The 26,940-nt window shown below is 45.7% G+C and overlaps 1 protein-coding gene across 2 annotated transcripts in view; it reads left to right on the forward strand.

The window, feature by feature from the left end:
- Nucleotides 1-23,895: 23,895 nt before the first annotated feature.
- IGSF11 (immunoglobulin superfamily member 11) overlaps nt 23,896-26,940 on the forward strand; it is a 294,806-nt gene continuing 291,761 nt past the window's right edge. The window contains exon 1 of one of the 2 annotated variants that reach the window (XM_053311633.1): nt 23,896-24,374. Coding sequence is in view for 1 of the 2 variants with exons in the window: in XM_053311634.1 (XP_053167609.1) it covers nt 24,305-24,374 (70 nt within the window). In the remaining variant the exon portion in view is untranslated. The remainder of the gene's footprint in view (nt 24,375-26,940) is intronic. The other variant, XM_053311634.1, reaches the window with a different exon arrangement.

Below are 26,940 nucleotides of genomic sequence, written 5' to 3' on the forward strand. Positions count from 1 at the left end.
TGTCCCATCCTTCTGCCAAGTCCTTGTGCTTTCTTTCTGGGCAGATGAGCATCTTTCACATTCAGTCGGTCTGTGATGTGGCTCATGTATCCTTACAAAAAGAGAGAGGTGCATTTCTTGTGCCAATGCAGCCCCACCTGCTGGCTCTGAAGTGATTGAATCCTGCCATGAGCAAGATATTTCTAGCAGTACAGTCATTATTACTTGCGATGTAGGGGAATGCAAACATAAATCTGTGGCTTTATGTTCTAGCTTTAGCATCATGACATTTTAAAGTGTAAGAGAAGGGAGTAGGGCGTAGTATATGCTAGTTAGCAATGCTGTCTAAAATTTTTGCTTTACTGTAGGGAAAATATGACACTTCAGATATCCTTGTGACTGAATGGAAGTATGCATCTTCTGTTTTCATCCATATAACTTTATATATTCATTCAGATTTATGAGAAGTAACTAAATCTAAGAATCTTCCTCAGAAAATGGAGGTGCATAATCTGATTCCACTATCTGAATACTGCAAGTTTCTGAATATGAAAGGTTTTTCTCTTAAAAGCCTACTCATTCCTACCTGCTTACCATTCCTACCAAGCCTACCCATTTTAGAATGTGTGCTAACAGGCCTCAATCTGTTCTTTCTAGTCCATGCAGATTAGGAGAAACAAATTGATATTTGCATTCATTATTTTGGGAACAGGATTTGGTGATGAAGCCTCTGGCAGTGATTGGCTGGACTACCCTTATGTCACAGAGGTGGTCTATCAAGAAGAGGGGCTCTGCAAGCAGTCTGCCTGCCTCCAATAGGATCTGAATTGCTCAGATCCTAATGGGAGGCAGGCAGACAGTAGGAAGGAAGGAAGGAAGGACACTAAACTCAAGAGACCAGGAAAGGAGGTGGCAGAGTTCTTTTAGGATATCAGGCTAAGCGAAGCAGGGGTTTTAAGTGGGTGAGTTTAGTAGTGGTTTAAAAGTGGCAGCACAGCAGGGAAGTGACTTGACTAGCAAGCCGGAGGTTGTTTCCCAGACTATGTTTCCCAGACTATGGGAACACCTATATTGGGCAGCAGCAATATAGGAAACATGCTGAAAGGCATCATCTCTTACTGCACAGGAGATGGCAATGGCAAGCCCCTCCTGTATTCTACCAAAGACAACCACAGGGCTCTGTGGTCACCAGGAGTTGACACCGACTCGATGGCACACTTTACCTTTAAAGGAATGAGGTGAAGAGGAAATTGTGTCTAGGAGAGGTCTGAAAGGTGGGGAAAAAGAGAAGGAAAATGGAATGAACAGAGAGGAATATATGCACAGTCGAAAGCTGCAAAGGACAGAATAGCTCAAGTTCACATATCAGCCAGATCTTTGGCTGCAGACCAAAGAGAGGAGAGGAGAGCTGGCCTTGTGGTAGCAAGCATGACTTGTCCCCTTAGCTAAGCAGGGTCTACCCTGGTTGCATGTGAATGGGAGACTAGAAGTGTGAGCGCTATAAGACATTCCCCTCAGGGGATGGACCCGCTCTGGGAAGAGCAGAAGGTTCTAAGTTCCCTCCCTGGCATCTCCAAGATAGGGCTGAGAGAAGATTCCTGCCTGCAACCTTGGAGAAGCTGCTGCCAGTCTGTGAAGACAATACTGAGCTAGATAGACCAATGGTCTGACTCAGTATATGGCAGCTTCCTATGTTCCTATGAACCTATCATTTTCAGTAAATTGTAGCAAAAGAAAAATTGTATAAGGAAGCTTAGAAGATCATTGGTGGTACTTATATGGCTTACTATGTTAGCTAAGTCTACTGTGTGCAGAGATGTTGTGGTCCAATAAAATCATCTAAAGATTGTGTTCTGAGGGTGGGGGTGAGGAGTAGAGATAATTAAATGGATGTATTTCTGATGTTCTGCCATAATGCTCCCTAAATAGAATTAAAACAGAGTAGGCTGCCAACTCCATTTCTTCAATAGTACACGGTGAGATAACTTGGTTTCAGCAGACTGAGGTTATTAATGACCAGTTCAGTAAATTTTACCAATTACTTTATCTTGGGAGGACACTTGGATGAAGCAAATTTCGATCAAAGCATGAATGTTGTCACTTTAAATAAATTACAGCCTGACAATGGGTAACCCAATATTGGTTTAGAAGATAGAAAAAGGGCAATTCGGGACTTGGCGCTTGATAAAGTGCCTAGAACAGATAGATCCCTAACTAGCTTTTTATACCACATTCCAGAGACAGGTAGAACCCGTTCTTGAAAGGTTCTTCCCTTGACTGTTCCAGAAAAAAGAAAAACCCTAGGGCATTAAAACACTTGAATGCTTGGATACTTAGAAAGGCTAATGCAAGTGATTATTATAGAATTGTTCACCTTGTGTGTTTGCTAAATATAGAATGGATACACAATCTCACCAACACTCATAGTCACTAGACTTCATTATCTTACACCAGTTCTCATTAAAAACATGAAAGAGAAACTTATACAGCTGCCAACTTTCTGTTTCAGATTTTATCACCTACTTCTTAAAAAAAAAATACAGGGATTTACAATCTTCATTTCAAAGAGAAGTTGTGGTTATCAGGCATTGTATAAGGATCCCATGGTAAGAATTATACATCAGCTACTTGTCATATTTTCCTCTCCTGGACTTTAGTTGCAGATATATGTGTTTGTGGTTGCACTGTCAATATCTAGAAAAGTGTAGCAGCAACAAGGGAAGGTTTGGTTCTTCATGAGTTCCATATATTGAAAAATGTATGGATTCTATGGATGGAGCAAGTATCCACAGTTGTTATTGATTAAATATCTATCGTGTTTATTAGGCCTGTGTGCGTTCAAAAAATTTGGATTTGGATTCAACCCGATCCAAATTTGACAATAACAGATTCAGATTCTGTTGCTTCTGGCGATGTCGGATATTGGATCAGATTCAGAATCAGTATCTGGATTCCAAACTAAATTTGAATTTCCCCCCATAGTGGAAAATGGGGAAATAAAAAAGTCACTAAAAATCACTGGTTGATCCTAGAGCCTTGAAACTTGCCATACGCATGTGGAAGGGTGGTAGTGACTCCCATCCCCATGTGTGGCATGTTTCAAGTCTCTAAGACCAACCAGTGATTTTTAGTGATTTTATTTTGATTTCTCATTCACCTCTATGGGGAAAAATCCTATTCCATTTTGCTAATTCTGAAATTCTGAAGTATTTCCAAAATTAATTTTGATATTACAGAAATAATCCCAACTTTACTGATCCAATTTTTTTTTAACCAATTTAGGGCAATCAGATAAAATCCAAATGTTCAAATCCAAATTTGTGCAGACCTAACATTTATATATCGCCAAAAGCTTGTGTTTCTTGGTGGTTTACACAAAAGTAAAAACTAAAATAGTTTAACTAAACAGTTAAAACAATTAAAATTTAAAAATAACAGCATCATCAACAACAGTAAAATCAACTTACAGCTAGCCGGAGGCATCTTGAGAACTCTTCTCAAGTTCCTGCCATTTTGTGCTTCCAACAGTCTGACATGAATTCCAGTATGAATTCTGACATTCCAGCGTGAATTATGTCAATTCCAATCCAATACCAGGGACCCAGTATTGGATCAGAATTTGCCTGATTTTTATTTTTTTAACTGATTGCTGCAATGTTGGATCTATTCTAACATAGCCAATCTGACTTTGCACAGGCTTACTAATAGGCCTAGCTCAGCCCCAAATTTGTTACCATACCACTGTGTAGTTTAAGATGTATTCTTATTTAAAAATGGTAGCCACACTGGAGCCTGATCCAGACTAGGAGCATAGCATAAAGGTAGCGGGTATTTACCTCCATGCCATTTCCCCACTGAAAATTCCCCTGAGGTGCAATTGCAGAAAACAGCACCAAATTGCACCTTTGGGGATCCTGAGCAGCTTGGGGGACTTTTGGCAGGAAGATGGTGCAGAGGTAAAGGATTAAGCATCTCCTGCCCCTGTGCTGTGGTTGTGATCCCAACCAGGCCCCAATATGGCTGCTATTTACAAGTAAAAATCACCTCCAAACTAGACAAAGACTTGCTTAAAACATGTCTAGTTTGTGGTCCTTTGTATTTGACATTTATATTAGTTGATGAAGGGTGAAAAGAGAATCCTATATGTAGAAGGAATGCCGTACTTTGGAAGTGAATCCAATAGCAAATTTTGTCTTGCAGTTTAGAGATGCAAAATCTTAAGAAACTGAACTTTTGATGTCAATATTGAGGGTTTTTTTTAAAAAAGAGATTGTATGTATATCTAGGGTGTTTTCCTAGCCCCACCCCACCCACCCCAAAAAAACATTGACAGGGTACTATGAGAAGGAATGGAGGGGCTCCCATGAACAGCCCCTGGGTCTCTCTTTAAAGGCCCTGGTAAGCAGTGATGCAAGTGGGGAGACCAACATTGACCACAGTGCCAAACATAATGCCTAACCTATTCCTGGAGGAACTACTTTCATTTCCATTTTGGACACACTGCTCTGCTCCAGTTGGGGGATCGAGGTTGCTGCTCACGGAAGCTCTGGTCATAGTTACAGTGCTTTCCCCTTCAGACAAACACCACCATAACCATGAGTGCCCAGCAGGAGGGGCGAGTGACAACTCCCCTCCACTTCTGCTCCACTTCCTCTCCACTTCTGCTCCTGTAACCATGAGCACTGCAGTGCTCAGTAATCTCTGAATAGGGATTGTGTTTCCATTGCTTCCAGGGAGCACTTTCCCTAGCAACTGGAGCAGTGCAGCCTGATCAAAATGGAAATGAAAGTAGTTGCTAGATATCCAGGATAGAATAGGAAGTGACAATTTTGTCCATGATCCAGACCATTTAGTTTATTCTGAACTAAAATCATGAAGTGGGGAAGTTCTTCAAAGCAGTTTTCCACATTATCGAGTGGGATATTTACAATGAACTACAAACAGGGTACCCCATTTCCAGAGGATCTCCAGGTCCACACCCTGAATTCAGCCATGCAGAGCACGGATTTCCAAACTTCAGTCCTCAGATGTTGTTGGATTATAACTCCCATAATCCGCAGTCACAATGGCTGAATGGGGATAATGGGAATTGTAGTCAAACAATATGTGCGGACCCAAGGTTAAGAACCCATAATGTAGAGAATGTAGCTGGTTATTGCATCCTGGAGTTCAGCAGATGCACATTGCAAGGCCTGGGTGTACAGCCATTTATTCTGAAACCATATTGAGTTGTCTTTAGTTCCATATTTACCTGAATCCAAAACTAGGCTTTTCCATGTTCTTTGATGTTAGAAACTGGGGGGATCTTAAATTCAGAGTTCTGTTCCTTTTAGGTAAATACAAATATAACCTGCAGTTAACCTCTATTTTTATGGAGTCACCTAAAATTTAGTGAGGTCATTCACACAATCGAAAACTGTGTTCTACCCAGGTTTGGGAGCTGTGTGTACTCCCAATTTTTGATTGTGTGGAAGCAAGCTTAGAGGAAAACCTGGGTAGAAGTGATTGTGTGGAAGCAAGGTAGGAGAAAAAGCTACCCAGGTTTTCCTCTGACCTTGCTTCCACACAATCCCTTCTACCCAGGTTTTCCTCTAACCTTGCTTCCACACAATCAAAAATTGGGAGTAAACACAGTTCCCAAACCTGGGTAGAACACAGTTTTCGATTGTGTGAATGACCTCAGTGTCATATTCTATTAGGGTAAATAAAGTATAGTTGGCTAGTACCTCTGACAGGAAAAGTACAGGACCTCTATACATTTTCCAATAATCCACTAGTCCAGTGGTTCCCAAGCTGGGAGCCTCCAGATGTTGCTGAGCTACAACTCCCATCAGCACCAGCTAGTCCTAGTCCTTTTCCTCTGTACATTTCTACTCTGCTTGGTCCTCTCACCCAGGGCTGATGACCTAAAAGACCCCTAGCCTAAGAAAGACTTGTTTATTTATTTAATAGATTTATAACCTGTCATTTTTTGCCTAAGGCTAGCAGTCTAGCATGTCTGTGTTTGGTTATGCTGTTTAGCTCTGGACCTGAATGAATCCAAGGCTGCAGCTACTCTTGCTAGTTAGTCAGCACTGCCAAAAATGTCCTTTCTTTTGCACAGGGTGCTTCTCAGGCCTGACTACCCTAATTAATACATTTCCAAGCACCAAAAAGTTCTAGTAAATGGAGAAAGTGGATAAAGAGAAATCCTCACCCCCTCATATAACACTAGAACCAGGGGTCATCCCATGAAACTGATTGCCAAGATATTTAAGACTGGCAAAAGGAATTACTTTTTCATACAATGTATAATCAACCTATAGAATTCTCTGTTCCAAGATGTGGTGACAGCTGACAGCCTGGATAAATTAGGTAAATTCATGGAGGACAGGTCTATCAATAACTGCTAGTGTGAGGGCTATAGGCTACATCCAGCCTCAGAAGCAAGATGCCTCTAAATACCAGTTGCAGGGAAGCAACAGCGAGAAGGCATGCCCTCAGCAGAGACATCTTTTGGGCCACTGGCCACTGCCTCCCAGAGGCAGCTTGTGGGCCATTGTGTGAAACAGCATGCTGGACTAGAAGGGGCTTGGGCCTGATCCAGCTGGGCTTTTCTTATGTTCTTATAGCTGATTTCCATGAGCAAAATGTGGGTCAGAGAAGCATCCTGCCTGACTTCAGGAGCTGTGCATGCTCCTAATTTTTGGCCATGTGTTTGACTGCCTTGGTAGGAGGAGCGAGAAGTGACCATGTGAGAAGTTGGAGCTGGGTCGGACAGTGGCATCCTACCCAGCATTTGTACCCAACATATAACTGAGGGTGGAAGAAAAGCCATCCAACCCACCTCCCACATGATCACTCCCCCCACTTCCTCCTTAGGTTTTAGCAAACACACAGTTGAAAATTGGGAGCATGAACAGCTCCTGAAGCCAGCTAGAATGCTTCTCCATCCCACCTTTTGCTCATGAGAACCGGCCCCTACAAATATTGGACAATATCTGATAGTAATGCTGAAACAGTTGGATGCTTTAAAAAAAAAAAAAAAGCTACTCCACAGTTCTTGTCCACTGTACCAGAAGGCTCATTTTTAAACTACCTGGCACGAACGCTGCCCTCAAACATTGTCCCACTTCAGTGATTATCATAGTAATGTACAGAACATGATTAAACCATCCATTGGAATTGGTTGAGGAGGTGAGGGTGGGGGACAGAAGGAAATTGCTAATTGATTAATTTCATTTTAGTAGTCTGCAGGTAGATAATACGTTATACAGTATACCCACCACACGTTCAGACAACATGAATTAAGTGCACGGGAAATGTTATTTATCAAACATTCCATTTCTCAGAACAGACAAGATAGCTTCTGGGTCTCTAAAGATAAGAGTAACATTTCAGCAGAATGCAGTTTCATCAGGCAAACGCTACTTTGTTTCAGTGCTCTTGGACTGCTGGCTCACACCCCCCCCCCTCAAGTACTTGGATGACAGATGCATTATACTGGCAGAGTCATGCCAGTACAGTTAAGATGTGGAGTGTTTTCAACATTCCGTCATTATAAGCCCTGAACATTTTATTGCTTATAAAGACAAAAGTATCCACCCAAACCCTCTGAAACTAGGGGGCATGAGACACCATCCCTCCAAATATGGTGCAAATCTGTTGCAAAATGGCTGAGAGGCAGCAGGTTTTTTTTACTCCTAAAAAGAGGTTTCAAAGTTTTAGCCACCGTTTTTCACCACAGACAATGTATCTACAGTGGGTATAGGAAAGAATCACCCCCTTTGATAGACCTTAAATTCTGGTTCCCTTACATCTTGAAATGAAAACACAAAGAAAATTCCCTTCACCAGCTGTACTTATCCAATGCAACCTATAACATCCAACTGAAAAACATCACAATTACAGTCCAGAAAAAGTGTCAGAAATAAAAAACAAGAATTACTGAGATTGAAAAAGGATCACCCCCCCCAATGTCAATATTTTGTTGAACCACCTTTTGCTTTAATAAAAGCCTTGAGTCTGTTGGGATATTTCTCTATCAACCTTGCTCATCTAGACGGAGCAATATTTGCCCACTCCTCCATACAGAACTGTTCAGGTTTGGTCACATTGGATGGTAGGTGTTGGTGGACTGCTATCTTCAAATCTCTCCACATATTTTCTATGGGATTTAGGTCTGGGCTCTGACTGGGCCACATGAGGACGTTCACTTTTTTCTCCTTCAGCCACTGTGTGGTCAATTTTGCTGTGTGCTTCGGATCGTTGTCATGTTGAAAGGTGAATCTTCTGCCCATCCTCAACTGTCTGGCAGAGGGTAGCAGGTTTTCTTCCAGAATCTGACGGTATTTTGCCCCATCCATTTTTCCTTCTACCCTAATGAGAGCCCCAGTCCCTGAGGCAGAGAAACACCCCCACAACAGGATGCTGCCACCTCCATGCTTCACTGTAGGTATGGTGTGTTGTGGGTGGTGAGCTGCATTGGATTTACGTCGGGTGTACTGTTTGGTGTTGAGGCCAAATAGTTCAATCTTGGTCTCATCTGACCATAAGACCTTTTCCCATTTGGCATCAGAATCTTCAAGGTGCCTTCTGGCAAAGCTCAAATGAGCTTTAATGTGGCCTTTCTTGAGAAGTGGCTTTCTCCTTGCAACCCTCCCGAACAAGCCACATCTGTGGAGCGCTCGTGAAATTGTTGTCACATGCACAGAACAACTGTATATATATATATATATTTATCCTGGGTGTGCCAGGGAAAATATGTCAGGGCAGCCGAGCTGATTGGCTGGGCTGCGGAGGCGCCTGATTGGCTGCCACACCCAGGAGGAGGAGAATTGGCTGCTACGGGCCATGGCCGCTGGCGGGCCCGGCCTGGTGATGGGTGGTGGCCGCGGGCCCGGCTACAGCAAAGCGGTGGCGGGCCCACCTGAGGGCCGAGGTGGTGAGGAGGCCGGCCGGCGGCTGGCCCCGATATCGGGGCACAAGGTGGGGGTGGGGGGAGAGGCGGCTGGCCTGCCGCTGGCCGCAAAGACTGGCAAGTGGCGGCAGCGGGCACGGCAGGCTGCGTAGGCGGCACGTGGTGTAGCGGGCCCGCCGGCGGGACAGGCCGCGGAGGCGGCTCTTGGCCAGGTGCGCCGGCCAGGCCAGGAGGAGCCCGTGGGAGACTGGGGTGGGAGGCAACCGAGTGGCAGGACTTTCCTGTTCGCCGCCTGGGAGGAGGAATGGTGGTGGCGGCTGGGTAGGTAGAACTTTTAAAGATGCAGGAGGGGGGGAGTGCAAGGGGGAGGGGTGGGCAAAGGGGGCAGGGGGAGGGCAAGAGGGAGGGGTGGGGGTGGGCAGGGGGGAGTTGGGAGGGCAAGAGGGAGGAGGGAGGGTGAGGGGAGGGCAAGAGGGAGGAGGGAGGGTGAGGGGAGGGCAAGAAGGAGGGGGCAGGGGAGGGGAGGGCAAGAGGGAGAGGGCAGGGGGAGGACAAGAGAGAGTGGGGCAGGGGGAGGGGGAGGGCAAGAGGGAGTGGGGCAGGGGGGAGAGGGGAGGGCAAGAGGGAGTGGGGCAGGGGGGAGGGCAAGAGGGAGTGGGGTGGGGAGGGCAGGAGAGAGGAGCAGGGGGAGGGGGAAGGAAGGGCAGGAGAGACTGGGGCAGGAGGGTGAGAGGGAGGGAATGGTGAGAGAGAGGGGTGGGGAGGGAGGGCAAGAGAGAGTGGAGTGGGAGGGAGGGGAAGAGAGGCAAGAGTGTGGGGCAGAAGGGAGGGAGAGAGAGTGGGGCAGGAGAGAGAAGGGAACAGCCAGCCCCAAAGAGTGCACAGATGCTCTGTGTGGGTTAGCTAGTCTATATATATCATTCTTCTGGGTGTGCCTTGGAATGTGCGTCCCAGCGCCCAGCTGATTGGCTGAGTGGTGGACGGGCCTGATTGGCTGAGGCGCATCCATGAGGATTGGTTGCCGCGGCAGTGGCAGGCCTAGCCGCAGAGGCCAGAGGCAGCATCGGGCCCAGCCCAGTCGCGAAGGCAAGGCCCGGGGGGTTGGAGAAAGGGGGGGCAGAAGTGGCGGTAGAGAGGAGAGGCGGCTGGGTCTGGAAGTGGAGACTGGGGCAAAAGGTGTGGGGGGGAGAGGTAACCGCCGGCCCCAAAGAGCGCACAGATGGTCTGTGCGGGGTCGGCTAGTATTTTTAAATGTTTGATGTCTTTTTAACATTCCCCAGAAGTTCAGGTCCATAAGGGACTGGTGCATTTCGCTAGTTTGAAAAGCATCAATCTAGTGGTTTTTGAATGATTATTGTCCAAAATCCCATAATATCAGGGAAAATAACTAAGGGAGCCTGCAGCTCTGCAGCTCCTGGAGAAGCTGATGTGTGAACTCAAGACCTCAATTACCACTCCAGAGGACCACACCCTGTCCGGACAGCTGAGGTCTGGGGTTGTTGACAGGCTGGTTGGTAGGTTGGGTTGCAAAGAAGAGTATGTCCTTTCTTGTCTTTGTGACCTGACTATCAAGGGCAATGTTGTTTGTGCGGATGACTTGGTCAAGAGTGTTAGAGAGGAGAAGGTTCAGCAGAAACCAGGAGGATGGTGATGGTGCGCCCCCTGAGGGAGCGCAATCCACACCCAGCAGCAGTGTGGGCAGGCCTTCCTCTCCCCCCTCCTCTTCCCAGTCTTGCAGCGTAGCATTCCAGGCGGTGGTGGCAATGCAGCACAGAGCTCCTCCCAGTGGTTCAAACAGGTGTGCCTGCCCGGTGTGTGGGAGGCTCGGCCCACCAGGACTTGAATGATTTTTCATTTTTCAGATTTTTCTTTGAAAAATCAGAGATATAGAACAGTTGCACCCAACTATAAATGTTAAAGAGGAAATGAAGGAAGCAATGAAATTAATTGGTTATTGAGTGTATGAACTTCATCATGCTTTTGTGTTCTTTTCTCTCCTTCCATGGTTTTTCTTCTTCTCCCCCCCGCCCCCCCCCCCACCATATGTGATATTGGGAGCTGCACAGGATTGGTTTATTGCCTTCAGTTCTTTAGCTGAATCATGGTGTGGAGTTGTATTTAAGAACAAAACTCAGCCACCTTTGTATAGCACTGAGAATGATGTCTTACATTGGAAAGTTTGCTATTTTGTTACATCTGTGGTTTAGTGTTTAAGTTTTAAAACTTTTGAATGTTTTTAAATGTTTAACATTGCATTAAAGAAGGTCATTGAAAAAGCTTTGCAGGTTGTTGGGTTTTTGTGGTTTGTTTTTTTTTACATATTTCCATTTTTTAATGCCATAGGGAACAATGGGGATTTGAGGCAGCCCCATTCCCCCGGCCCTTGGGGGGTGCACAGGTGAGCCAAAGTGGGTTTGGGGGCAAGGCACATTGGGCAACAACTCCCCCCTTCAAACCCCAAACTGGTGGGATGCATGGTTTGTTTGTTTTTTAAATGATTTTTTTTAGTTTCTGGCCTGCTTGACAGTTCTTTCAATGAATCTCTATGAAGAATCTATATAGCATCCAAGAATCCACTCTGAATTTGGATTCTTGAATGCTATATAAGTTCTTCATAGGGATTCATTGAGAGAACTATCAAGTAGGCCAGAAAGTAAAAAATTCCTTTAAAAAAACACCATGCACCCCACCGGCTTGGGGTTTGAGGGGGGAGTTGTTGCCCTCTGTGTCTTGCCCCCAAACCCGCTTTAGTGTGCTCAGGCAGGCTGCCTCAAATCGCCATTATTCCGTATGGGAGAAATGATTAAAATTGAAAAAATATTTTTTAAAATCATTAAAAATCACAGGAGTGTCTGATTGCTTTGGATTTGGGATGGTAGTTGGCACCCATGGGTGCCTACCACCCAACCCAGCTTTGTGCCTCTAGGTGCTCTGCATAGGGAATAATGGGCAGGTTTGTGTCCCTATTATTCCCTGTGTAGAACCTTTCAGAACTGGAGCAAACCGGGGTTGGCGGCGGGGTGGGATTCAAGCAATGCCAAAACTCAACCTGCCTGCCCTGGTTTAAGTTTGGTTCGAATTTGAACCGAACCACTCCAGCCAGTTTTGTGCACACCCCTACTGATAAGGGCAGTCTATGAGCACTCTGGCACTTTTATATTAAACAATGATTCCCACCCGCCCCATTTCCTTTCATGGGCTTTTGTTTTCTCCCTCTGCCCCCTTTTCCCCTTGTTGGCACACACATGACAGCCACACGTACTGTTGGGAACAGCACCGCAGCCACGCACGGCCTTTTGGAAAGTGAGCGCTGCACCCAGAAAAGCGGTGGGGTGGCAGAGGAGCAGGTAAGGACCTGGTTATCTGATTTTTAAAGGAACCAATCCTCGCCCCGCCAGAAGCTGCCTGAGCCAGTTCAGGCACATCCCTATTCCCTCATTATATGGAAGCAAGTCCCATTGATTTTAATGGTGTTTGCTTCCTTCTAGGTGTGCACATAGAATTGCAGATTCAGATATCTAAATGCTGCTGGGAAAGGCATGTGTATTCCAGTCCAGCATCCTCTTTCTCGCAGTACTCAGCTACATGCTTCCAGAAAGCACCAAAGAAGTGCAGCAATGAAATCGCAGAAACCAGTGCCAACAAACTATTATTGTGGTGTAGACTGCCCTTGAAAAGGGAGGTTCTGCATAAGAGCCAAACCACCTGGGAATCTGAAGCCTTCATTTCTTAAGTATGGCTAAGTGAGGTTTTCATATTCATTGGCCATTTTGGCTCTGATGTAGAACCTCCATGTTCAAGAGCAATCTAACCAGAATGATGGTTTCTTGATGCTAGGTGGGAATGGTTTTTAGGATAAGGTGCCCATCTTAACTTCCATGCCATATAAGCTGTAAAAACTTTGTAAAGTAAAGTGTGCTGTTAAGTCGATTTCGACTCCTGGCACGCACAGAGCCCTGTGGTTTTCTTTGGTAGAATACAGAAGGGGTTTACAGCCTTCTACAGTTTTACAAAACTGTATATGATGATGGCTTTAAAAATGAGGCTCCATCCACTCACACTTTCTCTTGGTCTTTCAGTCAGCCATTGGGCTGGGAGGGATGCATTCAGGCAGACATTTAACAGGTGCAGTTTCCCTAATCACTTCCTTGAGATGCCCCTGATGAATTTCTGCCTGATGCGTCTCTGATCAAGGCAAACTGTGGGTGCAGGGAGCCTCATTTCTAAAGCCATCATCATATACCTGACTGTACAAAGTCTTTACAGCTTATATGGTGCAGAAGACGGGCTTTAAGACGGGCACTTTAATTTGCAATTTCCATTCTTTTTAGAGCATGAGTGAAAATGTAAAGCATCTTAACTTTCATCTGAAACCAAAGGTTTTTGGATTAAAAGACTGTTGTTGTTGTTGTTGTTGTTTGTTGTTGTTTATTTATTTATTTATTTATTTAGATTTCTATACCGCCCTTCCAAAAATGGCTCAGTTTACAAAGAGAAATAACAAATAAAAATAAATAAGATGGAACCCTGTCCCCAAAGGGCGCACAATCTAAAAAGAAACATCAGATAGATACCAGCAACAGTCACTGGAGGTACTATGCTGGGGATGAATAGGGCCAGTTACTCTCCCCCTGCTAAATAAAGAGAATCACCACATTAAAAGGTGCCTCTTTGCCAAGTTATCAGGGGTGTCCATTGTTCATCTGTTCATTGTTAATCTGTTAACCTGTTCATTGTTTTCTTAGTTTATGTTTAGTTAGTAATAAATATCAAACTCTTGTTTCTCAGTGAAAGTTGGCATCCTGTTCAATTTCTTATGAAGGATAAATAATTACTCTGCAACAACCTGTACATGCGTTTGTGTGAATGATTGTACAGGGGCAGAGTTATAATTGGGTGGATGTATTCTAAGAACATAAGCTGGCCAGCTTTCGAAGCTGCCTCACCTCTCCCTCTCTCCATCTGCCTCTGCCTCCGCTGACTGGCCGCTCATTCACTCTTACTGCTCCACTGGCCAGCCATGCTTGCTGATGCTGGCTGCTCACCATGCCATCCCACTGCTCTCTCACCAGGCTCCCGGGCCAGTGGGAAGAAGAAAGCCCTGAATAGGACCTTCTAACTTCCCATTAGCCCAAGCCAACTGGGAATGCCTGATGTGCATGCAGCCTGTGTCTGCACCAGGGCGCATGCACATCAAGCATTCCCAGCTGGCTTGCAGCCCTGGAGCCTGGTGAACGGGTGGTGGACAGGAGCAGCAGTATGGCAAGAGTGATGAGCAGAGCCACCACTAGTGAGCAGGGGCCCCTGTTCTGCCGGGGCGGGGGGCAGCTGCACTGCAGAGGGTGGGCAGCTATATTCATGTATTGAATATGGGCCTCTCTGCCCTCACTAGGCCACTGTGACTGTACATGCATTCATTTAAAAATGAACCTGGGTACAGGCCCCTTCAAATGCAGGGCACAGATAGGAAGGGTACTGCTGTACATGTGCGGAATGTAATATGTGACTAATTGTATGTGCCTACAGATCTGTACAAACACACATTGTATACAGATTGCTTGTGTGTTGAACATAAAATGTGAATAGGGCTTTCTTTTGATGTACAGATATTTGAAATTGATATAACACTCTTGAGTAAATGTTTAGGATCAGAGCGTCTCCTTAGCGATGTTTTCTGTTCTGGGTTTAATATGTGAAACAGAGCTTTCCCTTTCAGAATCTACATTGTCCTTTCATTATTTTTCCTCCTAGTGCTGCTACTGCTTTAGTGTCCTATAATCAAAGACAAAGGGGGATTCCAACCATGATAAATTGACTGGGTGACCATGCAATTCTGCCCAGAATTCTTCTTTCTGTTGCATGACTGTAGGATTCTTACTGCTGAAATGCTTCCTAGGTAATGGAGTGATGGATTTTTCTCCAATAAGGGCCAAATGAGATGTGATGCAAGAGATCAATGATCATGATCAGACATTTAAATCAAGCTTTTTACAGGAACATTCAGACCTGTGCAATGGACAGGCACCAAGGAACAGAAATAATGGAGGTTTACTTCCAGGTGAAAGTGGGGGTATGGGAGAATGAGCTCTAAAGGGGGAATTTGTCTCGCTTTAAACTTTAGAGTTTTATCTGTATTGTAAACTGTTTAATTGTGTTATTGTTTTAATTGTTGTGTTTTTAGATTGTGAATTGCCCAGGGACTTGTGTATGCGGTGGTAATGTAATTCATGTGAATAACATGTGCCACTACAATACACACCTGTGGATTTTCCTCGTCTGTGCACGCATACGTTGTTATCTAGAGTCACATTCCATGGCATTTAGAAGCCTAGCCAGAGTAGGATAAAATCCTCAAAACTGGGAATTTGACAGTGCTATTGCAGAAGAGTGTTATATTCATTGGTAAAGACTGTTTGGGGAGCAGCAGCAGAGTCTGCAGGAAGCATCTATGGTAGGAGGAATGGGTAGGCTTGATCAGGGTCTTGGTTCTAGAGGATCCTGATCTACTCACTTTACTTTTATCAGACACTTTTTACACCATCTGACACAATACATAATACAACTTTTGCATGACTTAAATTTTTGAACTGTACAAGTGTTCTTTTAGAACTGCATTTTACAGGGGATGGGCTTTGTGTTTTGTGTCCACTTGCCCACTTAGGAACATAGGAAGCTGCCATATACTGAGTCAGACCATTGGTCCATCTAGCTCAGTATTGTCTACACAGACTGGCAGCAGCTTCTCAAAGGTTGCAGGCAGGAGTCTCTCTCAGCCCTATCTTGGAGGAGCCAGGGAGGGAACTTGAAACCTTCTGCTCTTCCAAGAGTGGCTCCATCCCCTGAGGGGAATATCTTACAGTGCTCACACTTCTTGTCTCCCTTTCATATGCAACCAGGGTGGATCCTGCTTCGCTTAAGGAGACAAGTCATGCTTGCTACCACAAAACCATCTCTCCTTCCTCTCTGCTCTCTCCCTTGTCTGCTCTCTCACTCCCAACCACAGGGACAACAAATGTCCATTGACGCGCCTCCCTGCTTGGCACCCTAGGTGACCATCTAGTTCACCTGGCACCTGGGCTTGCAGATATGTGCTTGGGCTCTCTTGGGTGGGATGGCGCTGGGGGTACACCCAGTGGTTCTGGGGCAGCTATTACTGGCAGAGCAGCTGGCTGTTACAGGGGAAGCAAAATCAGTAATTTAGTAACTGTTTCCACTTCCAACTGATTTGTCAACTCTCAGGCCTTGGGGAGCAGCTCCAATGACCTGCAGAGTCTGGCCTTGCTCCTCTGCAATGCCAGGTCAGTTAAAAATAAGACCACAATTGTCCACGATTTGATCGTGGATGAGGGAGCTGATCTGGCATGTATAACTGAGACCTGGTTGCAGGAGGTGAGTGGTCCAGTGTGGGCTCAGCTTCTTTCACCAGGTTACTCTGTCGTGGAGCAGGCTAGGGGACTTGGGTGGGGTGGTGGTGGAGTGGCTGTTGTCCATAAGAATACCATTTCCCTTACCAGGGCCCCTGTGAGACAGTTTACTTATATTGAGTGCATATGTTTGTGGCTGGGAACTAGGGATAGATTGGGGATTCTGTTGGTGTACTGTCCTTCCGCTGCCCAACTGACTCCCTAACTGAGCTGACGGAGTTGGTTGTGGAATTGGTGTTGGAGTCTCCTAGACTTTTGGTGCTGAGGGACTTCAATATCCACTTTGGGGCTGGCTTGTCTGGTGCGGCTCAGGAGTTCACATTAGCCATAACAACAATTGGGCCTATCCCAATTAGTTTCTAAACTAACTCATGTTACCGGCCACACACTCGATTTGGTCTTTTGTTCTGATCAGGGGGGTGTTCTGTGGGTGGGGGATCCGGTGGTTTCCCCATTGTCATAGATGGACCACTATCTGGTTAAGGTTGGTCTCACATCCGCAGTCCACCCCTGCAGGGGGGGTGGTCGTATTAGGATGGTCCATCCAAAAAGGCTGCTGGACCCAGTAGGATTTCAAAAGGCCTTGGAGGATTTTGATGTTGGTGCAGCCAGTGATTCTATTGATGCCCTGGTGGGAACCTGGAACAGGGAACTCATCAGTGCAGTAGACATGATTGCTTCTAAGCGTCCCTTCCAACATGCTTCAAAAATGACCCCTTGGTATACTGAGGAGTTGCGAGAGCTGAAGCAGTTGGGTAGGCGACTAGAGTGCAAGTGGAGGAGAACTCGGTTCGAATCTGACAGGATACAGCATGTGACCCATTTGAAGACTTATGCGGTGGCGGTGTGTGCAGCAAAAAAGAGATTTTGGTCTGCGCGCATTGCGACTGCAGGTTTGCGATCACCAGAGCTATCCCAGCTTGTGAGGAATTTGGTCTCTGCTCCTTCTACTTCAAATCAGTCCCTGGGGTCATTCTGCTGTGATGCTTTTAAAAGGGTTCTTTATGAAGAAGATCTCCTGTTTTGGGGCCGACTTGGACTCCACTATTTTGGCAGGGTTTATGGAGGAGGTGTCCAGCAATCCCTCTTGCAGTATTAGATTGAATCAGTTTCAGTCTGTGACTCCTGAGGTTGTGGACAAGTTGCTTGGGATGGTGCAGCCTACCACCTGTTCTCGAGATCCTTGCCCGACTTGGTGTCATGGCTCAGACTGCTGACTCAGAAGAGTCAGAGCAGGAGGATTTGCCTGCTAGTGAGGGCTCAGAGGCACAGCAACAGATTTGGCAGGGAGACCAGACTCTGGAGCTGAGGATTTGCAACAGCTGCCAGACATGATTTCTGATGGGGAGGAGCCTGGGATTTCACCTGTCTTGAGAAGGTGTCTCAAGAGGCAAGATCAGTCGGAGTCATACAGGCGCAGGAGATCACAAGAGAGGAAGCCGAAGTGCTGACTCAGGGAAGCTGCTGGTTGGATTTCTATACAGTCCTTCCAAAAATGGCTCAGGGCGGTTTACAAAGAGAAATATAATTAAATTAAATTAAATTAAATTAAATTAAATTAAATTAAATTAAATAAGATGGCTCCCTGTCCCCAAGGGCTCAAAATCTAAAAAGAAATGTAAGATAGACTCCAGCAACAGTAACTGGAGGTACTGTGCTGGGGGTGGATATTTAGCAAGCTCTCAATTGCTCAGATGCTGTTTGCAACTTTTGCTGGCCACAGACAGTGTGCTATTTGAATTCCAGACTTTTCCGAGTTCCAGTTTGCCTTGTTTATGCCTTCCTGCTTTGTTCCGTTAATTCCTTGTTCTGGTGTCCTTCACTTGTTTCATTCCTTGCTTTGTGTTTTCTTTTTACTTATTACTCAGTTATTGTTAGAGGGGGGTACCTAGTTCAGTTCAGGGGACTTAATTAATTTACTATTTTCTTTGTGAGCCTTTTCTTTTCCTTCTTGCAGTTTTGCTGCTGCTTTCTGTTATCTCACAGGGGGAGTGCTGAAGGCGGTTGTAAATCCTGCTGGGTTAGCCGAGCTAACATATTTACGATGCTTGGCTGCTTCTATCCAGCAGGCAGATTGTTGAAGGTGGCCTGGTTAATATCATAAATGCATCACTGAGGGAGGGTAGAGTGCCCCCTTGTTTGAAGGACGCAGTGATTAGACCACTCCTAAAGAAGCCTTCCCTGGAACCTTTATTGATGGACAGTTACAGGCCAATCTCCAATCTCCTTTGGTTGGGCAAGGTGATTGAGAGGGTGGTGACCAACCAGCTCCAGGCTGTCTTGGAGGAAACTGATTATCTAGACCAGTGTTTCTCAACCACCGGTCCCTGGACCGCTGCCGGTCCCCGAAGGGTTGAGTGCCGGTCCCTGACTGGGAGTCAACCCACCCCCAACTGAAATCAAGGCACTCACTTCCTCAATTTTGCACATGGCATGGAAGAGGAAGAGTATCACGGAGGCATGGGACCCTTCTTGTGCCTTGCCTCCACGTGCTGCTGAGATCTCCCTACAGCTATCTTATTCCCTATCTTTACAGCTTCAAACTATGCGATGCGGGGGCATGGAGGAAAAAGTATGGCAGTGGGCGCCATACTTTTTCCTCCATGCCCCCGCATCGCATAGTTCTTGCATGCTCATTGTTTGCAGCCAAAGGTTGGTTGATTGAAACCCAGCTGCCTGTTGTGGTCGAGGCGCCTTGAGAGGGAACACTGTTTCCCTCTTGCATCAGTGGGGCTTGCTTGTATGTTGTTTTCATTGGCCCCATGTAGCTTTTGAATTTTTCTAATGGCCCAACATCCCCTCTCCATTGAGTAATCACAAGCACCTCCACTCCAGACATACTGGAGACAAATTTGTTCACCCAGGTTTTAGATTCAGGGGTTCTCAACCTTGGGTACCCAGACGTTGGTGGACTTCTACTCCCATAATCCCCAGCCATAATAGCCAAATGCCATTGTTGTTGGGGGTTATGGGAGTTTAACTGAGGGACCCAAGGTTAAGAACCCCTAATATTCAATGTTTGCAAAAGATTCCAAATTTTATTATTTTAATGCTTATATTATTTTCATTCTAAACTGCCCAGAGATGCAAGTTTTGGGCAGTATAGAAGTCTGATAGATAGACAGACAGACAGACAGACAGACTTGAAACCCCTTTACTAACTCCTGGTCGGGAAACTGCGCATGAAGAATGTAGCGGTCCTTGAAACGCTGCACGAAGAATTTAGCGGTCCTTGACTCCAAAAAGTTTGAGAAACACTGATCTAGACCCATTTCAAACTGGCTTAGAGCTGGCTATGGGGTTAAGACAGCCTTGGATGGCCTGATGGATGACCTTTACCGAGGAATCGACAGAGGGAGTGTGACTCTGCTGGTTCTTCTGGATCTCTTGGTGGCGTTCGATACTATCGACCATGGTATCCTTCTGGAACGCCTGGGGAGTTGGGGATAGGGGGCACTGCTTTGCAGTGGTCCCGCTCCTATCTCTCGGGTAGATTCTAGATGGTGGAGCTTGGTGACAGTTGCTCCTCAAAATGGGAGCTGTTATATGGAGTCCCTCAGGGCTCCATTCTGTCACCAATGCTTTTTAACATCTACATGAAACCGCTGGGTGAGGTCATCAGGAGATTTGATGCTGGATGTTATCAGTATGCTGATAACACCCAAATCTATTTCTCCTTTTCATCTTCAGGAAATGGCACTCATTCTCTAAATGCCTGCCTACAGGCAGTAATAGGCTGGATAAGGGATAACAAATTGAAGCTGAATCCAAGCAAGATGGAGGTGCTCATTGTGGGGGCTCAGAATCTGAGGGGTGTGAGTGAGATCTTCCTGTGCTGGATGGGGTTACACTCCCCCAGAAGGAGCAGGTGCACAGCTTGGGAGTACTCCTGGACCCAGGCCTCACCCTGGTATCTCAGGTGGAGGCCATGGCCAGGAGTGCTTTCTATCAGCTCCGGCTGATTCGACAGCTGTGCCCATTCCTTGAAGAGGATGACCTCAACAGTGGTGCATCAGCTGGTAACCTCCTGGCTCGACTATTGCAATGCCTTTGTATGTAGTGGGGCTGCCTTTGTATGTAGTCCAGAAGCTTCCATTAGTTCAAAATGTGGCAACCAGATTGGTCTCTGGGGCAACCTGGAGAGACCATATTATGCCTGTCCTGAAAAAGTTACACTGGCTGCCAATATGTTTCCAGGCAAAATACAAAGTGCTGGTTATTACCTTTAAAGCCCCAAATGGCTTAGGTCCAGGTTATCTTAGAAAGCACCTTCTTCTGCATGACCCCCACTACACATTAAGGGCATCTGAGGAGGTCCGTCTCCAGTTACCACCAGTTCATCTGATGGCGACTCAGAGGTGGGCCTTCTCTGTAGCTGCTCCTGGGCAGTAGAATGCACCCCCAGCAGAAATCCATAATTTAAGATCATTACTGTCCTTCAGGAGAGCCCTTAAAACCTGTCTGTTTAGCCTGGCTTTCCAGGGTTTTTAAATGACTGGAAAACTGTTTTAAATTGTTTTAAATGGTTGCCCTGGTTTTCCAGGGTTTTTTAGCTGTTTGAATTGTTTAATTAGTTTTATTCTGTTTTTATAGTTTTGATTTTAACTGTTAACTTGTTTTAATTTTTTTTATCTTGTTGTAAACTGCCCTGAGCCATTTTGGAAGGGCAGTATATAAAGCAAATAAATAAATAAATATTTCAGTCGCCTGGGGTCTGCTTTCGATATTGTAATTTAGGTCATAAGGGTGCGATCACAAGTATAAAATCATAACCTGAGCTGCGTGCCTACTTGCAAGCCAGGTTGTGCTCTCTACTGTCAAGAGAAGAAAGGGGAAATGTTAGACTGACTATATGTGTAGATGATTGCTGAATTATTGCTGCAGTACATTGTTGCCACTATCTTGGAGTGTGCAAAACAGAAGTCAACTTCTTTGCAAATTACTATTACTCTATTTGCCTGCCAGTCAGATCTGCTGCATCCCTTAGAACTTATTGTGAATAACAGCCATTTCTGCTGCAAGTTTGTTTATTTATTAGAATGCATCGTTTTTGCCATCCTGGTTTCAGCAGAGAAAGCAATAAAAACTAGAATAAACTTACATCCAAATTAAACAGAGCAGTGTGAAATACACAAACCATCCTCACAACCAATAATGTGCTGTTTAACTTTGACTGCCAAAAGCTGGTCAAACAGACAAATCTTACAATAGACCAAGTTCATGCAACTTGAGACCACCCCTGTGATGGTGAGCTTAGGGTCTGGTTCACATCTTGGTTGGGATGCACTGATTTAAGAACTGGTTGGGCATGAGGCTATTTATTTATTTATTTATTTATTTTTGATTTGATTTCTGTACTGCCCTTCCAAAAATGGCTCAGGTCGGTTTACACAGAGAAATAATAAATAAATATTTATTTATTGTTGTATGCACAATAATGGAGGCACATGTTCAAACTGCTATGATTGCACCAATTGTGGCAGCCACATGTCCATTCTCAGTCACATGAAGATGCAGAGGCAGATTGGTATATTTGCAATCCCATGTCATCCCAGCTGGGCTGTGACCCTGCAAGTACCCAGTGCAGTCCCACAGGCTGTTGTATGGAGACTCCGGCCTGCATGAACTAGCTCAGTGCTTCTCAAGGATCCTCAGGTCTGAATGCTGGTGCATTCCCAAGAGCACAGACATTCATCATGGCAGTGTAGCCAGCTAGAAATCACTCCATGCACCCTTGCTATCTGAATGTGGCACATTTGTGGACAGTTTGTGGGAGGTACCCCAGGTCAAAGTTAGAGGCTGAGAAAGAACATAGGGGAGGCGTCGATACCAAAGATATGTTGGGCCTAGATATTTCATTGTTCAAAATCAGCACCCTTAATTGTGACCAGAATATATTAGGAAGCCAATGCAAAGGCTGGGGCAGTGATGGGACATGATCCCAGGATCTCACCTCCATTCTGCACTAACGGAAGCCTTCCCAGAACTTCAGCCTCAGTCACATAGTATGTTATGGCCCACAAGATGATGACAACACCATGACAATAACAGTTTCACAACAGACAAAAAGGACCTCAGCTTTTTAATTCAGTGGACAGGGCTGGATTAACCCATAGGCTAATAAGACCCTACCCCACCCCCACCAAATTTTAGGATTCACTTTAGGCCTTCCATTGCAGCCCTTCTCTACCATTAGCCTCACATCTCGGAACCCTAGTCCAGCCCTACCAAAGGATTTGGAGAAAAGTGCTCTTGGCTTGGCAATGCATCTGTCTGAATTATAAATTCAGGATAACACTGAAGCTACAAGCTTAAATGACAGGGGAAGCTGAATCCCTTCAGTAGCAGGTGTTCAAACCTTCCCTCAGTCATCATTACATGGATTCACATTAATGTTGCTTGTCCACATCTGTTATTGTATTTATTTATATCTATGTAAACTGCTTTGAGAACTTTTTGTTGAAAAGTGATATATAAATATCCATCATGTTCATGTGATCTTAAAAAGCAGCAGGGTTCATGAAGAAGAAGGCGCTCTCTTATCCAACCAGAGACAAAGGGAAACTTTGGAAATTTATTATCCAGAAGTGTGGGGAGAGGAAGAAGTTTTTTGCATATCTCCAGTCTTTTTGCATTTCTGGGACAATATCTGAGTGGGAATTCATGCATATCTCCTGCTCCGTATGTGTGTGCTCCAAATGCAGCCTGAGCTCTTCTCAGGGGGAGAAGTGCAAGAGTTACTGCTTTTAACGTTACATCAAAAGAATGCATCATTTTCACTTCCTCTCATTCCTGCTTCTGTATAGCATCTGACACTGCCATAAGTAGCACTAACATCCACAGCTGCACAGACTGGACATGTTTGCTACCCCAAAGGTACCTATTGAAGGGGTTCAGCTTCTGTGTCCCTTAAGCTTGGCTTGTAGCATCGGAGTTCTCCTGAATTTATAATTCAGGCTGACACATGGGCCACGGCAGAGCATTTCCCTCCAAAGGTAGAAAGACCACGGAAGACTGGAGGTGTGGCCCAGGATATTTTGCAGTATTACAGCAAATAATGCAGGTTGCACCTCTGGAGGCAGAGTACACATAACTACACAACAGACCTAGCGTCGTTTGCCCCAGCATCCAGTCTGAATCATTGCCAACTAGGATCCTGCTGGGTTGTCGTCCTGGCCACCCTTCCAAGAGGAGAGGACTCCCAAGCCAGCGAAGCCGTCCCAACTTCAGCGCTTTGTTTCTAACAGTGGACAGAGTCTGTGGAGAGCAGGAGATGGGAGTAAAAGCATGCTCTCCGTTCCATGCAGTGATCACAAGAAGAAGAACATATATTTGTGCTGTTTTCTGACTGAAGGCAGAAGTCAGGCGCCTCAGGCGGGCTGGGGGCTGCAGCAGGAGGCACGGGCAGGCCGGAGCTTTGAACCTTTTGACCCTAGGGCGAAGCGGCGGCGAAAGTAGCCCGCCTTTTTTGTGAGGCTCGGGCCGGGAGTTGGTCGCTTGTCTCTCCCTCAGCGGCGCTGGACAAAGAGTCCAGCCCTCCGCCCCTCTCCCCAGCCCGGGAAGCAGGAGCCAGTTGGGCGGCTGGCGAGTGTGTGTGTGAGTGAGGTGGCCCAAGGCAGGCTGCTGCTCCTCTGCTGCCGCAGCTCGGTGGGGCCGCCAGGCTGCGCTCTCGGGCCGGCTGGAAGGCTGGCTGCATCCCCGGGCTGCTGGGGCTCCGGAGCGCCAGAGCCTCCCGGGGAGCGGGCGGTGCAAGCAAGCGGGCGGTCCCGGGACAGCAGCAGCTGCTGCAGCGGGAGGAGCCGGAGCGGCTCGCTGCTGCAGCGGGAGCCGCCCCGGCTCGGAGCTCCGCTTGGCCGGGCTGCGGAGCTCGCACCTGGCGCCCCTCGAGGGGGGGCTGGCGGGCTTCGGCTGGACTTTGGCGGCCAGAGGCGGGCTGCCGCGGAAGCGCCGCCGGCCGCTGCTGCCGCCCGAGGTGCCCGCGCCGCTCTTCTCCGTGCTCGGCATGACTTGCAAAGGCTCATCGGGCTGGGGGCTTTGGGTGGCCCCTCTAGCAGCGCTGTTATCTCTGCGAGGTAAGGAGAGCCTGGGAAGGGCGACGCGGGGGGCACTGGGCAGGGAGGAGGAGCAGGAGCAGCACTTGGCGCGGCATGGGACGCCCATCTCGGAGGGCTGCCTGCTGCCTCCTTCCCCTGGTCGGATTCGAACTCCTAACTTTGATGCCCGGCAGGGAGCGATGCTGGCGCTCTGGTGAGGGCAGAGCAGCAGCAGCCCCAGCCCAGGTGCTGTTGGGCGGCGCTCCTCGTAGATGGCTGTTGCTGACCCATGCAAGTCGCTATTAGGTCCCAGCGAAAGAGAGCACGTCTCTCCCTCTCTTCCCAGGAAAGGTCGCCCTGAGCGCCCCGATTCCCGTGAAGAATAATTAGACATCGCGTTTCCCCACTCAGCGGAGGCGAAATGGTGCAAGAAAGAAGAAGGGGGAAAATGTCTACATTTGCTTTTTGTTTTTTGCGGAATAAAAAGTCCTGTCTTATTCTGTGACCTTTAAGGAACAGTGGCTGGAGGTGGTGCTTTTATTATAGGGAGCTGGAAATGTATTACTTCCTCCTGTAATATTTTGTAATGCAGAGGTATAAAGGTTGGAGAAGATGTTATTTTTAAAAGGCATGGAAAGTGCCTGTTTTCGTCCTTTGTTTTCAGAAGCACTTTGGGCAGGGTGATTATGTACAAAATATATGTTCTGTCTCGTTTTTCTTATAAAGAAAATTGCTTTTAACTTCTTGGAGTATTACTTTTGGTTGTTCTATTAAAAGAGGTAAAAATTCAGAGGTTCAATTCCTAGTTGCATGTTACATGTTAGTGTCACCTTTAAAAATGAAGGATTTCTCCCACATAACTGTCACCATTTTATTAACTATAATATGCATTTTTCATTTTCAATACTATCTTCTTAATACTGCATTTGTACTTTGCTTGGCCCAATCCTATGTGCTGAAGTTCCTTTAACTTTCTGATACTGCGTTGCACACTGCTTCCTGTGAAAGCATGCAGAAAAGTTTGTTGTAGGAGAACTTTCTCTACCAGAAGAACAGGAGGATTAAAAACCTATTTGATGATAATAACATCACACAGATACTAAATTTGGGGGCCAGATTTGGTCTTTTTACGTTGGCTTATTTACTGCTTTTATATTAATTGTTTCAATTTATTATTTGGCACGTACAAGCAAAAAAACCCAAACGGTTTTCATATAATAGAGTAACTATTTTGGCACAATCTTAATTAAAACTGAAATAATCACAGGTCCTAATGTTTCAAGAGAATTGAGGTGTGATCTGTAGATATGGGCATCAATTCCTGTATCCTTGATGAGATGGAGAGGACCCAACCATTTATAACAAATTTAATAGTTTGAAGTCATAGAGGTCAGAAATATATATAGAATTGCAGTAAGGTGTGATGATAACAGATGTGCTTTGCAATGTACTAGCAATACATTGACATTTGCATGGGGCATAAAGATGAGTTTCAGTTTGGATTGGAAGTATGGTTTCCATATGCTGATTGATTGTTAATGCATTTGTAGAACAGTCATTAACTGAGCTGCACGTAGAGCTGAAATTCTAAGTACGTGGGAGTAAATCTCATTTAAATCAATGGAATTTAATTGGAAGTGTGTTTAGGATTGGGGTGTAATCTTTATCTTGGCTCAGCTACCAAAACTGGAAAGAGCCATAGTTTTCATTTGTTTTCATGATCCTCATTTCAGTACTTTCTATTAATACTTGTGATGAACTAATTGCTCAGTAGTTGCTTCTTTTCCTCAAGTTTTAGCACTTTGCAGAAATGCAGGGATAAGTTTTGCTGTTGTGTGTTTGGCTACATTTATTCATTTATCTTATCATAAATTTGTGCCTCACCTTTTGCCAAGATATCATTCAAATATTAAATAACATTCACCATGTCAATTTGTTATATCAGTGAAGTATCAAACTGCAGAGGGGAAAAACTGAATAACTTTAATAAGTGAAGGATGAGAAAGACCTCATTGTGGTGCAGTCTTTCAAGTCACATTGTAAGTTTTAGTAAACAGAAGGTTTGTTGTTGGGTGACTTTTGTTTTTGAATTATGTGATTCACTTACCCCAGCATGTGGTGTGTTGGTAGGGGACTCTGTGCCACTGAAGCTTGAGACTGAAGGGATGATGCTCCTGCTGCTTAGGTCCAGATGCATAACTTCACCAGCTGCATTGCAATTTGTTTTGTGCCTCTGACAATGCACCTTACTTCGGATCTGCAGCACTCTTTGCTCTACTGTTGCCAGTTTGGGCTTTTCTTAAGCAATTGTGCATCCCTCTACAATATTGGCAAATCATACTCATGGTTGAACCTCAGCTAAATTTTCCTAATCTTGATATGCGTCAGTTACATTTCAATTCCTCCTACCTCCTCACTATTTGATGAGCTGCCACAAAAGTCTCATTCAAACATTATGTTGTATGTCCAGATGTCTGTGCATTCGTATGTGTCTTTGTGTAAATTATACTTATATAATGATTATACCTCAGTTCATTTAAAAAAGTGAACCTGGGTACAGGCCCTCATAAGCATGGTGCAGATAGCTGTGCCTGTGTTCAACATT

The sequence above is a fragment of the Hemicordylus capensis genome, chromosome 3, assembly GCF_027244095.1.
Source record: "Hemicordylus capensis ecotype Gifberg chromosome 3, rHemCap1.1.pri, whole genome shotgun sequence".
Taxonomy (NCBI): domain Eukaryota; kingdom Metazoa; phylum Chordata; class Lepidosauria; order Squamata; family Cordylidae; genus Hemicordylus; species Hemicordylus capensis.